At 38.9% G+C, this 15,257-nt stretch overlaps 1 protein-coding gene across 11 annotated transcripts in view; it reads left to right on the plus strand.

The window, feature by feature from the left end:
• The window catches only part of caska (calcium/calmodulin-dependent serine protein kinase a), a 609,390-nt gene that overhangs the window by 344,318 nt on the left and 249,815 nt on the right, over nt 1-15,257 (plus strand). For all 11 annotated transcript variants that reach the window (XM_087992817.1, XM_087992820.1, XM_087992823.1 and 8 more), the window contains one exon: nt 5,188-5,309. In XM_087992817.1, coding sequence (XP_087848943.1) covers nt 5,188-5,309 — 122 coding nt within the window. The remainder of the gene's footprint in view (nt 1-5,187; nt 5,310-15,257) is intronic.

Below are 15,257 nucleotides of genomic sequence, written 5' to 3' on the forward strand. Positions count from 1 at the left end.
CTCACTTGATGAACCATTTTTCCACAGAGTTATGTTAGAATTCTCCAGGGAGTTATTCTAGTCTCATTTTTGTCAAAGCTTTGAATTCTCACACCTTTAGAAGGACCCATTGTGTTGTCCAAGGGTAAATTGAATTACAAAGTCTCCATTTGTGAACAATGCTGAGAATAACATAGCTGACATTGAATTTAGCAGAACAGTCATGTGACTTCTGGGAGCCGTCTTATTTGATGTTTATCTATTTTAAAAGATCCGATTATCCTTTACAAATGTATAATACTATAATTACACAGTGATAACATATATTTATATATTATAAATATATATATAAATAAATAAAGTTTAATATATTGAATATTAGAGCAAGACTGAACAAAACATTCGTAATCAGAAAAAGTGACAAGAATACAATGTTAGAATGAGATGATAGTATTAAGCAGAGCTTTGATTGCATGGTTAAAGTTGAGTGTCCTTAAAAGCTTACAAAATTAAGTCAGCTCTCAAGAACATAAATGGAAGATCAATGATCATGCAGCTGCACAAACAGGCAAAAGGAAGATAACATTATTCAACATTTGAATCTTTCATCAAGGCTTCAAGTGTCCAAACATTATTTTATCATCATTGATGGGAAATGCATTTCCTCCGAACTTGTCCCACTCCTTTGCCATAAATCGTGCTGAAGTTCAGTGACAACCCTATTTCTATATGTTACATTAGCGGAACAGGAGAAGTCCTGAAAAATTCCGACTGATGATTTTAAAAGAGAGAATTTAATTAAGTTTTAGAGAATGTAAGGGAGAAATCTTTAGAGTATATTTAGTTATAAGCTTCAAGAATGATTTTTCATTTCAGTTGAAAATATTAAGGCAATACTTATAGTAATCCAATTCATGTTGATAAGGTTAATCAAATTGTTGATTCATGTCTATTAATTAATAGACATGAATCAACAGTTAGATTAAAAAGCACATTGTTAGAGCAGAACTTAAATAACTGTTCTACTCCAGTTAACCTGGGAATGCTTAATGCTACCATTAAGAAACCAAAGTGAAAAATTATTCCCAGAGCTGGTACCCCTCACTATTGAGCACAAAGATTCCCCAAAAATCAAATAAGCCATTTTATCTGCCACAATTTCTGAAGCTAAAGTTTAGTAACTTTTGCTTAATATTTGATTTATCAAAAAGGCAATGACAGGGCACTTCAACTAATTACATTTATATGATTTAATTTATATAATTTTAATATCTTGGTATCTTAAGATCAATTGGTGGTTCTGTGAACCTTATATATAGTTCCAACATCAGTCAACAAATATGATCTAAGATTTGACACGTGGGCTGCATTGACTTATCAGAACTCTGCTGCAAAGAAGACACTCTGTTTTACGCATTCACTCATGGAATGTGAGCACTATTGGCTGGGACAGCATTTATTGCCCTTCCCTGTTACCATCGAGAAGGTAACAGCGAATTGCTTTCTTGAATCTCTATAGTCCTTCATATATAAATATATTCACAGAACTGTTAGGCATGGAGTTCCAAGATTTTGACTCAGCAACAATGAAGAAATGACAATATATTTTGACATCAGAATTCCTGCTCTGAAGGGGTAAAATCAAATTGAGTTCTCACTTTAAGATTGGACAAAGATTGACCTTTTAAGAAAAGTTATGTTTTATTAGCTTCTCAATTGTACTTTCCTGTGCTGATTTTGAGCTCTTCTAACTGTTTCTCAATACTTTTCTGCTTTATTCTGTACAAATATAGAGAATAAGAACAGGAGTGAACCATTTCACCCATGGACCTTGCTCCATCATTCAACATGATCATAACTGATCATCTATTTCCATGCCGTACCTCTGCTCTTTCTCTATACTCCTTGACATGTTTAGCCCTTATGTTAGGTTATTTTTCTTGAGATTCTTACATACGTGATGCAACTGCAATACACCAACTTCTGTGAACAGCCAAAATGTATTAAGCAAGTACAAGCTTTGGAGGATCACTTAACAATGCCTGCAAAGCATGTCAAGAAAGGCTCTCTGAACAAAGGAACAGTCCTTCCTTTATACAAAATCTTTACATCACAGTCAGTAATGCCCAGAAAAGAACCCCCAGCCATTCCCCCAAAATCACACGCCACTCAAAACACAATGCAGTGACCTGATCATCTCCAGAAACAATGTAATGTAAATCATTCCTTAATGGCAAGATCTGTTGTAAATCATTTTTTTAAAGTACAGGATGTGGTCAGAATTTAACTGCAATGTTCTTATTGATTCTGAATAGGAGATGATAATGTAAATTCTTTTACATTGTACCGGCAAGACAGAGAAGCATAGCACCTTACCCCCAGGGCATTCAATTTCTAACAGGTCATCAGAGCAAATTAGCCCCTTAACATCTCACTTAGACATCTATTTCTTTCTTATATACTTAAATGACCTGGCCCCCTCAGCTCTCTATGGTAGAGAATTCCACAGATTCACACCCTCGGAATGAAAACATTTTTCCTCCTGACCCTTATTAGCCTGTTGAATGGACTCTCTCACCACAAATAATGCTGATCTTGCTAGCATTGTTCTTGTCTAGCATATGCCCTGTGAATTGTAACCTGTATGCTTCTGTCTAAGTCTTTTTGATCTGTACATCATTGCTTACTATGATTTGCCTGTACTGCTTATAAACAAAGCTTTTCACTGTACTTCAGTTCATGTGACAATAAATTAATCAAATCAATTACTTACGGCCTACCTTGTAACCTGAGACCGTGACCCCTTGTTTTGGATTCTCCACTCAGGAATCATCTCTGTGCCCAGTGTGCCAAGTCCTGTCAGAATTCAATGCCCCTCATCTAAACCCCTCTGAATACAGACCTAGGATATCCAATCTCTTTTCATACAACAAACCTACCATCTCTGGAATCCATCCAGTGAACCTTTGCTCTGGCAAGTATATCTTTCGTTGGATAAGGAGACCAAAACTCTGAATAGTAATGCAGGCAGAGTCTCGCCAAGGCCCTGTGGAGCAGCAGTACAATCTATTTTCTCCTGTACTGTGATACTCTTGCAATGAAGGCCAACGTACCATTTGCCTCCCTAATTTGCATGATTTCTTTCAGTAACCGGCATACAAAGCCATCCAGATCCCTTATATCATTATTTTTCAAAGAATCACCATTTTAAATAATAACTACCATTCTGTTTTTTCCAAAGTAGACAACATCACCACTAAACTACTTGAAATTCTCCTCATCATTCACAATCCCATTTTGTTTTGTGTTGTCAGCAAGCTTGGAAATAACGTATGTGCTTGTGTAAAAGTCAACATTTTTAGACTGTTTTTAAAGGTTCAATTTTATAGGGCTGACTATTACATGGGTACTAGTTTTGAGGGGCTAAAATTCATACTGCAATTCAAAATACTGTATTATTAGCGGAACTCAATTTGATCGCTCAACTAATCCTGGGTAAAGAAAAAAAAACAATGAATTACTTTAAAGGTAATTATTACCGAATAAAAGCAAGAGGAACAATAATGAAATACAGGTAGGAAATTTTATTTATATATATATCAGTATGACAATTTAACATCTCAAAGATTCATTGAAGTCCTGCGAAATCACACTGTTCAACATTGTTATGGCCTGGTTTAATGGCACACTTAAAATGAAACATTTATTAAATTCTGAATGTGTAAGCAGCGTGAACTTTCTTGCCAAAGTCTGTCTTTTCCCTCCCATTTTCTTTTGTATGTAATGAACCTCAGCAATATTAACAGATTTGTCAAAAATTTAAAGATATATATGGCTAATATATCTCACTTTTATTCAAATATAATGGCACAATTAAAATTATTAACTTCTTAACAATATTAACTTTTGGATGTATAGTGCACAACGTGTGCTAGGTACCAATAAACGTAGTATCGGTTTGAATGAATGAATGAATCAATCAATCAAAACGTGATGTAAAGTGGGCTAAGTAGAGTTATGAATGAATGAATGAATGAATGAATAGAGACACACTGTAGTAAATAAAGAGTGATGAATAGAGTCACTGGTATGAATTAATGATCGTGATTTCATTTAAGTGGGTTAATGGGAACAGTTTCCTTTGTAAGAGGTTGATAATGCGATTATAGTAGATTTGACTTTTACATGAGCTATACGGAAAATACAAGAGTTTTTGGCCAAAAATAAGGGGTCAACTTTTACATGAGATTGACTTTTATGTGAGTGTATATATATTATATATGGTATTACGTTTAATTTCTTCATTCAAATTGTTGATATACGTTGTGAAGAGCTAGGGTCCAATCTGATCCCTGTGGTAACCCACTTGTCACTGCTTTTCATTTCAAAAAAGGACCCCGGTTTTCCTACGCCCTGTTTCTTGGCTGCTAACCAATTTTTAATCCTTGCCAATGGACCACAAATCCTGTGTACTTTGATTTTCCACACAAGTCTCGTGTGGGATGTTGTCGATAGCTTTTAATAAGTCCATTCCTTCTCCCTCAACTATTTTACTTGCAACCTCCACAAAAGGCTCCAATAAGTTTGTGAAACACTATTTCACTTTCATAAATCCATAGTGACTGTGAGTGATACAATTGTTATAAATTCCTGTTATTCTTTGTTCTCCTTCACAATTCCTGGTTAAAATCATAACATGTTCTATGTATTCACTGTAATATTGTTGCTAAAGTAGAAAACAAAACTGTTTCCTTATGGTTTCAGAGAAAATATAGAGAAACAGGCATAGTAGATTAAAATTGTCACTTGCTAATTGGAAGTTTTCCAGTTATAAGTCTGTCAGTTTGTAATTTTATGGAAAGCAGGTAAAGTCATTAAATATTTGCTCATTTTAAAAAGGTCACAAAACGGAAATTTTTAAAAATTTCCTGTGGAGACTTTTTTTTTTTACCAGTTGCATCTCACAAAATGTAGTTTTGCATTGATGACCGTTTACTTTCGGTTTGTTTAACTTAGCTATACAGTACCATGCCTGGAAAGTGATAAAATATATCAGTGACGGTAACCATTTTATCACATCATTTCTTCTTGGTTTTTTAGGCTTTATATCACTAGTCTGACCATTCCTATCATTTTCATCTGACGTGGTAAATGAACAATATTCATCATTTCAAATAGCTTAAAATTGTAATTTGTTTGTACCTGTAGGGGCTGTTTCACAAGTTCTGGATAGTTTGGAGGAAATCCATGCACTAACAGATTGCAGTGAAAAAGACCTGGATTTTTTACACAGTGTCTTCCAGGATCAGCATCTCCATACACTACTTGATGTGAGTCATTTTTAGCCATTCATTCAAATGTGGCTTAAATATTCTTTTTCATAGGTGTATGTCAAAGTTTTACTTAAAATTTTTGGTAATTATTTCAAATTTATTTTATCCTTTTGTTTTGGGGAGTGCAAGGAGTGGTGAGAGAGAGCGCAGGGGGTTGCTGAGAAAAACTGTCACAGGTTTGTGGTGCTTGAATAATCCAAGTACCTGGAGAACCAGAGGCCGAGTTGAATTCACAGTTTAAAATAACTAACACAGCAAATATGTTTTGAAAAGGACTGCTGTACTATTAAAATAATCATGTTGGTTTCTCTGATCCTTGAGGGTGTGATGCTTTTACTTCATTTTCTGGAAAGTACAGTAGCTACTTCAAGATGTACAAACCAGAGGAAATCCTTGGATTGGCAGATCCCAGTGTATTTTTTGAGCATTTTTCCATGTCTGTGTCTAGATTGTTATAAAGTTTAGAAATTGTTATTTCACTGATATAGACTCACCCACCACAACACAGCCTGTATAGTAATTGTTACAGTTTTGTTCTTGCTGTCTCCTTGTGGTACAGAAATTCTTGCTAAACTCTTCGAAATTTTACCAAAACCAGCTGTTCAATTTGCTGTTCCTCGTGCTAAATCTGAATAAATCTTCTTAGGTCTCATTTGCATTGGCGCACAGGGCCCCCTTAATGAAAAAATTTATTAAATGCATTTTTTGTTAATTCCTTCAATATCTTATACTGAAAGTTTTAAGCAATTATAATGTTTTCCCCACTGTCTACTACTGAAATCATATTCTGATAGTAAAATGAACCCTCCAAAAAATATTGAATGAATATTGTCTAATTTTTGCATTGAATATTTTCTTCAGCACAATAGTCTTGTACCTCAGCTATGGGATAATTATCAGCTAAGGACAGGAATTTTACATCAGATTGCAGTGTGCACTGAGGCAGCAGGCATAAATATCTATGCCACTGGCCAAAATGGCTACAATTTGACAAAAAGCATTGCCAGATTTGTTTTCCAATACAGTGCAGATCTTGTGGTTCCCATTTTTCCTTGAAATTTTGTGTATAAGATCAAGCTGGTACAGCTTGGATATTAGATTAGATTATTTACAGTGTGGAAACAGGCCCTTCAGCCCAACAAGTCCACACCGACCTTCCGAAGAGCAACCCACCAAGACCCATTCCCCTACATTTACCCTTCACCTAACACTACGGGCAATTTAGCATGGCCAGTTCACCTAACCTGCACATTTTTGGACTGTAGGAGGAAACCGGAGCTCCCGGAGGAAACCCACACAGACACTGGGAGAATGTGCAAACTCCACACAGACAGTTGCTGAGTCAGGAATTGAACCCGGGTCTCTGGCGCTGTGAGGCAGCAGTGCTAACCACTGTGCCACCGTGATATATTCTTCAATTGTTCATAACTCAGTATATGAGATCCCTTTTGATATTGAAACATTATGCTCCATATGCATGATTCTTCAGAGATTTGTTATACTTTGAACCATTTATGCTGTCAGTTAAAATGAGAGTTGAATGGAAATCCTGAACTGGAACTCAACCCAGCTTTCGACCTAAAGGATTGCATATCATGCCTTATGCAACAAAGAGTATTTAATCACTTTTTTAAAACAGAGCAAAACTTAAGATACACATGTTCGGGTAGAAGTTGACCAGTGCTGTTGATAACATTTTGAGCAATAAAGAACATTAAAATTAAGTTTGATTTTTAGCTTGCTTTGAACATCCTGATATTGCATGCAATTTATTTATTATATTAAAAGACAGCTATCATCAGAATATAAAAATTGGAAGCAGACGTAGGCCTGGTCTGCTAGTCTGTTAGACCATGGTTGATCTATTTGATTTTTGAATTCTGCATTCCCAATTAATGTCAGTAATTTCTGATTCCATTGCCTAACCACAATCTATCTACCTCTGCCTTAAAAAAAATTCAGTGACCCTGATTTTACCATTTTCTAAGACAGTGAGATCCAAAGTTGCACAAGCTCTGGGAGAAACCATTTCTCCTAATGTCTAATTTTAACACAGTGTCCCTGGCTCTGGACTCATTCACAAGAGGAACCATCCTTTCCATATCCACCTTGTCAAAACTATTCAAGTTGGTTTTTTTTACTTCTAATCAAGTTACTGTTCACTCTTTTATACTTCAGTAATAACAAGCCCAGCTGCCCAAACTATGACCATTTGCCCATTCCAGGTACCAATCTAGTAAATCTTCTCTGAACTGCTTCCAATGCATTTGTGTCCTTTTATAAATAAGGAGACCAAAACTGCACATGATAATTGAGCTATTATCTTGGCAATGCCCTATATAAGGGGAGCATTACATCCTTTTATGTTCAAATCCTGTCAAAATAAAGGATAGCTCTCCATTAGCTGCCTTGATTACTTGTTGTATACAAACTACTTGTGACTAGTTCAACTAGAGCACCGAGTTTATTCTGCACTTAGAATTCTGTGGTCATTCTCCATTTTGGTATCACAGAATTGTTATGTCGCAGAAGGAAATTATTCAGCTTGTCATGTCTGCACTGGTGCTCCAATGAGTATCATGACTTAGTGCCATTTGTCTGCTTTTTCTTCATAACTTTGCAGATTGAATGATTGTTTTAAGAGAAGCAGTGCCCTCTTGCAGAAGTCATACTAGACTCAAAGCATTAACTGTGTTTCTGCACAAGTGCTGAAAGACCTGCTGATTTTTATTTTCCAGAATTTTGTATTTAGTCCCTGCCTAATCAACCTCTCCTGATAAGGATTGCACCCAATGCCAGTATCTCTCCCCTTAGGAGGTCCAAAACTGTCCACTGTATTCTAGGAGCAGTATAAGTAATGCCTTGCATAGTTTTAGCAAGCCTTTCCTACTTTTATACTTTGAAAGAAAAGTTAAAATTTCATTTGCAGTGGATGTTTGTGTAAAGTGACAGCCTCTGTCAGTGAGGTTGCTGATAATAGTGGAAGGCTGAGGAGATGCTCTGAATGAGAGTCCACAGGCTGCATGAGCATAAGACACACAAGAGTTTACTAGGATCTCAAATAAAACTAGTAGCAATGAAGAGAAACGTTAACATTACTGGATTGCACTAAGCTTCAGAGAATTTTGGTTGGGGGCAGACTTAAGGCAGACGATCGAATAGACACTTAACAGAGTTGTTAGGGTTTGTCCTTCTTCAGAGAGGACTTGGTGGAGTCTCCTTTTGTTGGTAATAAGTTGCGTTAAATGATGATCGGGATGGATAGGGTATTTACCTTTAATTTATACCAAGGGATGGGTGACGTATTTACTTTTAACTTACTTGTGTATATTACTAATCTTGTTTCTTAGTTTTTTTTTGCTACTTTATCCTGGGTTGCCTATGTTATGGCACAACCCTGGCTAGTAGGAGTTAAGAGGGTGGTTAGGATGGTTAGTAGGGTCTTAGGATGTGTAGGTGCCCCCTTTGAATGGGGGATAAATTCCTCTACGCATTCCTTAGATGGTTTTTTGCTTTTCCATTTTTGGTGTACATAGTTTTTGCAAGTTTTGTAGGTTTATTGGTAGTAGCTATTTTAGTTTGTGTAGTTTTTGTGTTTTGTGGACTTTCTTGTACTGAAACTCGACGATTTGCTTTTCGGGTTCTTCCTCTCTGGAGTCTAAATAGTGCTATAGAAGGTTATGGCTAAGGATATGTTCAAGTGGTGTACCTATAATACTAAGGGGAGTCACTTGCCGGTCAAGAGGAAGAAGATACTCTCCAATCTTTAAAGGGAGAGGGTGGATGTTGCCTTATTACATTTAGATGATGCAGAGCATTTGAAACTGCAACAGCATGGATATGACTGGGTTTATTTCTCATCTTTCAATATGAGGAGTAGGGGGTGGCCGTACTTCTTAGGAAGCATCTCCCATTTAAGTTGTTAGAGTGTATTAAAGACACACATGGGAGATTTGTAATCCTTAAAGCTTTGATAAATGGGAAAGAATGCAGGATCTTAAATGTTTAACGTTCCCCAGCCCACCGCCTCAAGTTCTTAATAGATGCACTTTCTAAATTGGTTAACCTCTCATTTCAGCAAGTTATCATTGGGGAGTTTCCAATTGTCTAATAGATCTTATGGTGGACACATTGCCCAAAGGCCCCTGATATCATCTTCGCGATCTAAGCAATTAAGCATTTTGTGTGTTGAACTAGGACTGATAGATGTTTGAAGGTGCCTTCACCCAACTGGCAGGGATTTTGTTTCTCTCGAATCTGCACAAATGCTATTCCAGGATTGATCTCTTTTTGACTCCCGCAGCACGTGGACTCTGTGGTGTCATGTACAATTGACAATATCACTATTTCTGATCACGCTCCAGTATATCTAATGGTCAAGAGTAAGGATACTATGGTAGGTTTAAGACACTGGCAACTGGATCTCTTCATCCTTAAGGATAGCAAGTTTACTGAATTCTTTTCTACTGAATTCAGAGCTTTTTTTGACATTAATTCAGGCTCGGCCAGTAATCCATCCATTCTCTGGGAAACTGCGAAAGCCTATGCTAGGGGTTTAGTTATTTCCTATTCTGCCAGGAAGAAATGGGAGAAGAGTGAGCAGCAATGCTTGCTCGAGACATGTGTGTGGGCAGCTGAAAAGGCATACATTGATAGGCCTTCGTTGGCTAAACTGCAGATGATCACAGTGTTTCGGTCCACACTGAACTCCATGCTCACACAGGCAGCTAAGAGGGAGCTTAGATTTGCAAAACAACGGTTGTTGTAGCATGGGGATAAGCCGGGCAAGTACGTAGCATACCTTGCCAGGAAAAGGAGTGCTCCCCAAGCCATTACCTCAATCAGGGAAGATACTGGAAATTTAACCCATGATTCTGAAAGGATTAAGGCAGCATTTCAGAAATTTTACTGTGAGCTATACCAGTTATAAAGTTGTGAGGATGGATGGGCTAGGATGGAGTGTTTTTTTTTAAGAATTTGACCTCCTGGGAGTGACCCCTGTGCAAGAGTGTCTCCTTAATGCCCCGTTATCAGTGCAAGAGGTGCAGGATACTGTGAGGCAGCTTTAGAATGGAAAGGCACCAGGTCCTGACTGACTTCCCAGTGAGGTTTATAAGAAATTTATAAATATACTGTTAAGACCGATGCTTCGAATGTTTAACGATTCACATAGTCGCAGCCTCCTGCCATCTTTAAGAGAGGCAAACATTTCTCTTATCCTTAAAAAAGGGAGGGCCCCAGAGGACTGTGCTTCCTATAGGCCTGTCTCACCCTGAATGTCAATTTCAAAATCCTACATAACGCTCTTGCACTAAGACTAAAAACTGTTCTGCCCTCCATCATTAAGGAGGATCAGCCGGTTTTTATAAAAGGTCACAGATCGTCGAATAATGTCAGGAGGTTTCTTAATATGAGCAAAGTATGTCAACGACGGGATTAGTGATCTCTAGACACGGAGAAGGCATTTGACCGGGTCGAGTAGCCATACCTTTTTTTTTATACCTGAAAGCAGTTTGGCCTGGGCGAGATCTTTATCAGATGGGTAAGGGTTTTTGTATAGTGGCCTTCTTGCCACGGTTCTCACCAATTATGTGCGGTCAAGCAATTTCAATATTCTTAGGAGCACTCGACAAGGCTGTCCCTTATCGTGGTTGCTTTCCACATTGGTGATTGAACTGCTGGCAGAGGCAATACATAGGCATCCCAATATGTCCGCTCCAGAAGTGGGGACAAAGTTACATAAGATTGCATTGTATGCTGATGATGTTCTTGTCTTTTTATCAAGCATACACCTAAGTAAAGCCTCCTGTGAAATGCTTCTGTGATGTTTCCTCCGGCATTTATAGTGGTTTGTACCTGCCGCTTCCGGTTGTCAGTTCCAGCTGTCCGCTGCAGTGGCCGGTATATTGGGTCCAGGTCGATATGCTTATTGATTGAATCTGTGGATGAGTGCCATGCCTCTAGGAATTCCCTGGCTGTTCTCTGTTTGGCTTGCCCTATAATAGTAGTGTTGTCCCTGTCGAACTCATGTTGCTTGTCATCCGAGTGTGTGGCTACTAAAGATAACTGGTCATGTCGTTTCGTGGCTAGTTGGTGTTCATGGATGCGGACCGTTAGCTGTCTTCCTGTTTGTCCTATGTAGTGTTTTGTGCAGTCCTTGCATGGGATTTTGTACATTACATTCGTTTTGCTAATGCTGGTTATCGGGTCCTTCTTCCTGGTGAGTTGTTGTCTGAGAGGAACTGTTGGTTTGTGTGCTGTTATGAGTCCTAGTGGTCGCAGTAGTCTGGCTGTCAGTTCAGAAATGTTTTTGATGTATGGTAGTGTGGCTAGTCCTTTGGGTTGTGGCATGTCCTCATTCCATCGTCACAGGAGGCTCCCAAGCACTGAGGATGTCACCTAGACAGGGGGCGAAACGTCTGCAACACAAATTCCCAGCTCGGCGAACAGAACCACAACAACGAGCACCTGAGCTACAAATCTTCTCACAAACTTTAAACCCAACAGTTTTGGTGCCTCATCTGATATTATGCACTAATTTGTTTGGCGGCTTTTCAGATTACAAGATCAACTTTGCAAAATCAGAGGCCATGCCAATGGGTAATCTCCCGAAACTGCCTGGTTACAGAGTCATAGAGATGTCCAGCACGGAAACAGACCCTTCGGTCCAACTCGTCCATGCCGGTCCTGGGGGCGAATCTCGATTTTCCTTTAAATGGTCCCAGGAGGGTTTTCTTTACTTAGGTATATTTATTACTCCCGTCTCTGATCAGCTATTTAAAACCAATTTTGCCCATTTGTTCGACAGAATCAAACAAGATCTTTGAAGATGGGAGGCGTTTCCGATCTCTTGGTTAGATCGGTTAGCCCTAATTAAAATGAACATTCTCTCCCGAAGATCTTAACCCCCGGTGGGGGGGTCTTGGTTCCACGAACGATCAATGAGCACTCGCAATCGGTCTGGCCATTTAAGACTTCGCTCTTTATTTTTCATACGGCCGGGTGCAGAGCGTCCGGAAACACAGAATTTGAGCACTTCCGTATTCCTCGGAGGAGCTGCGCACAACAGTTTAATACAAAGACGTTTTTAAACCTTTCGTAAAGCAGGGTATAGGATGTGATAGTATAGTACATTCAAACAATTACCAATCAATACATCATATTGCTTCATTGGCAGTTATTTGGTCCAGTGATATTAACTGGGAAACAACTTGTGTCCCAATGCTTAGGTCACTTTTATCTCTCAACACAGAGCTGCTACACCTGCACCCGGAGGTCAGTCAGAACGGGTAGTGCTTCTTTATCTTATCGAGTTACTTCTGTATTCTAAAGCGCAGCCTAGAAGTTAGCAGCCTAGAAGCCATTATGCAGCTCTAGCAGAATTAGCAGTTAGCAGCCTAAAAGACATTTCATCGTGCTAACTTGCATCGAGAAGCCATCTTGTTGCCCCCTAAGTTACCAAGAACATCCGTCAGGCGGTTGCTCCTAATGCAACTAGTCACACTCGTCACATTGGCACAGATCATGAGTCACCATGTCCTAGCTCAGCTTGTATTCAGGTTTCAGACTCTCACCCCGCCTGCTGTATCCTGCGCAAATGTATCCTATGCGAGTGCTTCCTCTGCTTTTTACTAAGCAAACATTTGGAAGACTGAACGGCTGGTTCAGTTCCTTCATTTCCTAATAAGCAACCACTTATTAAATTAACTAAACTGCAGCTACCTCACAGAATAGGAGGAGTGGACCTCCCAAAAGCTATCAGTTAAGCCCGTTGCTACCTTACATGATACTTGGGTCACGGAGGAACCCTCACTCACTATGGTTGGAAATTGAAGCGTCTCAGGCAAGATGCCCCCTTACTAGCTTGCTATTCTTAGACAAAATGAGGACAGTTAAGGAATATTGCTATCGCCTAGTATTAATATTAATATTGTTAAAGCATGGAGGACAATGTGTCAGAGTGAGGGCAATATTGCCAAAATGTCATTTTTTACACCCATAGTTGAAAATATGTCACATTTTCAACTGGGAATGATGGACTTGGGGTTTAAATTAGGAGCAACTAGGGATGTGTCTTGCCTGAGTGATTTATTCGAGGGAGATATATTGATATCTTTTGATCAGTTGGCTCAGAAATACAAGTTGCTCAGTAGGGACGACTTCTGTTTTCTCAAATTAGAAATTTCAAAAAGAAATCACACTTCTGATTTTTATAGATCTGACACAGAGAAGAGGGTGCTGAGAATATACTTTCTGTCAGCAATGTCTGTTACCTACTGGGAGAGGCCCCCTCAGACGAGTCTGAATAGCCCTGTAAGGTACGGGAGAGGGAGCTGGACGTTGAGATCTCTTCTGAAGTATGGGAGGATATCTGGGAAAATGCAAGGAGGATCTCAATGTGTAACAGGACCTATGCCTTGCAATTGAAGGTTCTCCACAGGGTCCACTTGGCTCCAGAACGTCTTTCAAAATGTAAAGTGGGAGTATCTCCAATTTGTCCTAAATGTTAAATGAGTATGGGTATGCTCACTCATTGTCTCTGGTCCTGCAACAGACTGTGGGCATACTGGAGCGCTGTGGTAGATGAAATAGAGTGTGTCTTGGGGATAGAGGTGGAGATGGACCCGGTATTTCTTCTTCTTGGCCTTGATAATCCACTTCCATTAGACATGCACAAAAAAAAGGCTTTTCAGTATCCTCGCTTTTTGTGCAAGAAAATCCATTCTGTTAGGGTGGGTGTCTGAAAACCTCCTGGGACTATTGTGCTGGTGTAAGCTAGTCATTTAACACATCCCTTTGGACTTTCTTGCAAGTATGGTGCACCATAAAACTGAGAATGTTTATAAGACGTGGCCTTTTTTGGACTACCTGGGTACAGATTTGTCTGCCACACTAATAAAAGCCGTTTATATAGCCATGACAATTATTTTTAATGAATCTGGCCTCATCAGAGGAGGAACTACGAACACATGAATATGTATAAATTTATGTGCTCGATGGTCGAGGGCTATTACTTTGTTTCGTTGAGATGTAATATTATCATTACTTTCATGATTTATTGGTTAGTTGTTAGTTATTAGCTATTATTTATGTAATGAGTGGGTTTCTTTGTATTGTTTTAAATTGTTTTGTTTTGTACCTGCTGTAATATCCAAAAGATTTATTTTTTCAATAAAAATGTATTTTTTAAAAATTTCATTTGCCTTCCCCAATTACCTGCTGAACTTATATGCCAGTTTTTTTAAGATTAATTTGTGAACACTCCCAAATCCCATGGTGCTGCAGTCAGTTCAATCATCCTTCCATTTAGTACCTATCTCGTTTACACAGTTTTCAAGAACCTTCTTACCTGATGGATAATAATAATGTCGAGGCTACTCGAATACCGCCCCTTGATTCTTCATACCTGCCTCACCTCAGTCACATCCTCCTGTCTCTGATCACAAACCAATTTTGAATTGCCTAATCTGAAGGGAATTGGCCTCTTGGTCCCTTAAGCCTGCTCCTAACCTACTCATCCTCTTTTCGTATCTAGCACCTTCCATACCAGGCAACATCCTCGTAAACCTTCTCTGCACCCGGTCCAAAGCATCTACCTCCTTTTGGTAATGTAGCGACCAGAACTGTACACAGTATCCTAAATGTGGCCGAACCAAGATCTTGTACAATTTTAACAGCTTTTATACTCAATACCCTATCTGATGAAGGCAAACATACCATATGCCTTCTTGACCACTCTATCCACCTGTGCAGCAACCTTCAGGGTACAATGGACCTGAACTCCCAGATCTCTCTGCTCATCAACTTTTCCCAAGGCTCTTCCGTTTACTGTATAATTCGCTCTAGAATTAGACTTCCCAAAATGCATCACCTCAAATTTGCCTGGATTGAACTCTGCCACTTCTCCGCCCAACTCTCCAGTCTATCTATATTCTCCTGTATTCT

This window comes from Chiloscyllium plagiosum, unplaced genomic scaffold, assembly GCF_037043375.1.
Source record: "Chiloscyllium plagiosum isolate Xiang-an unplaced genomic scaffold, Cpla_swu_hap1 HiC_scaffold_12, whole genome shotgun sequence".
Taxonomy (NCBI): domain Eukaryota; kingdom Metazoa; phylum Chordata; class Chondrichthyes; order Orectolobiformes; family Hemiscylliidae; genus Chiloscyllium; species Chiloscyllium plagiosum.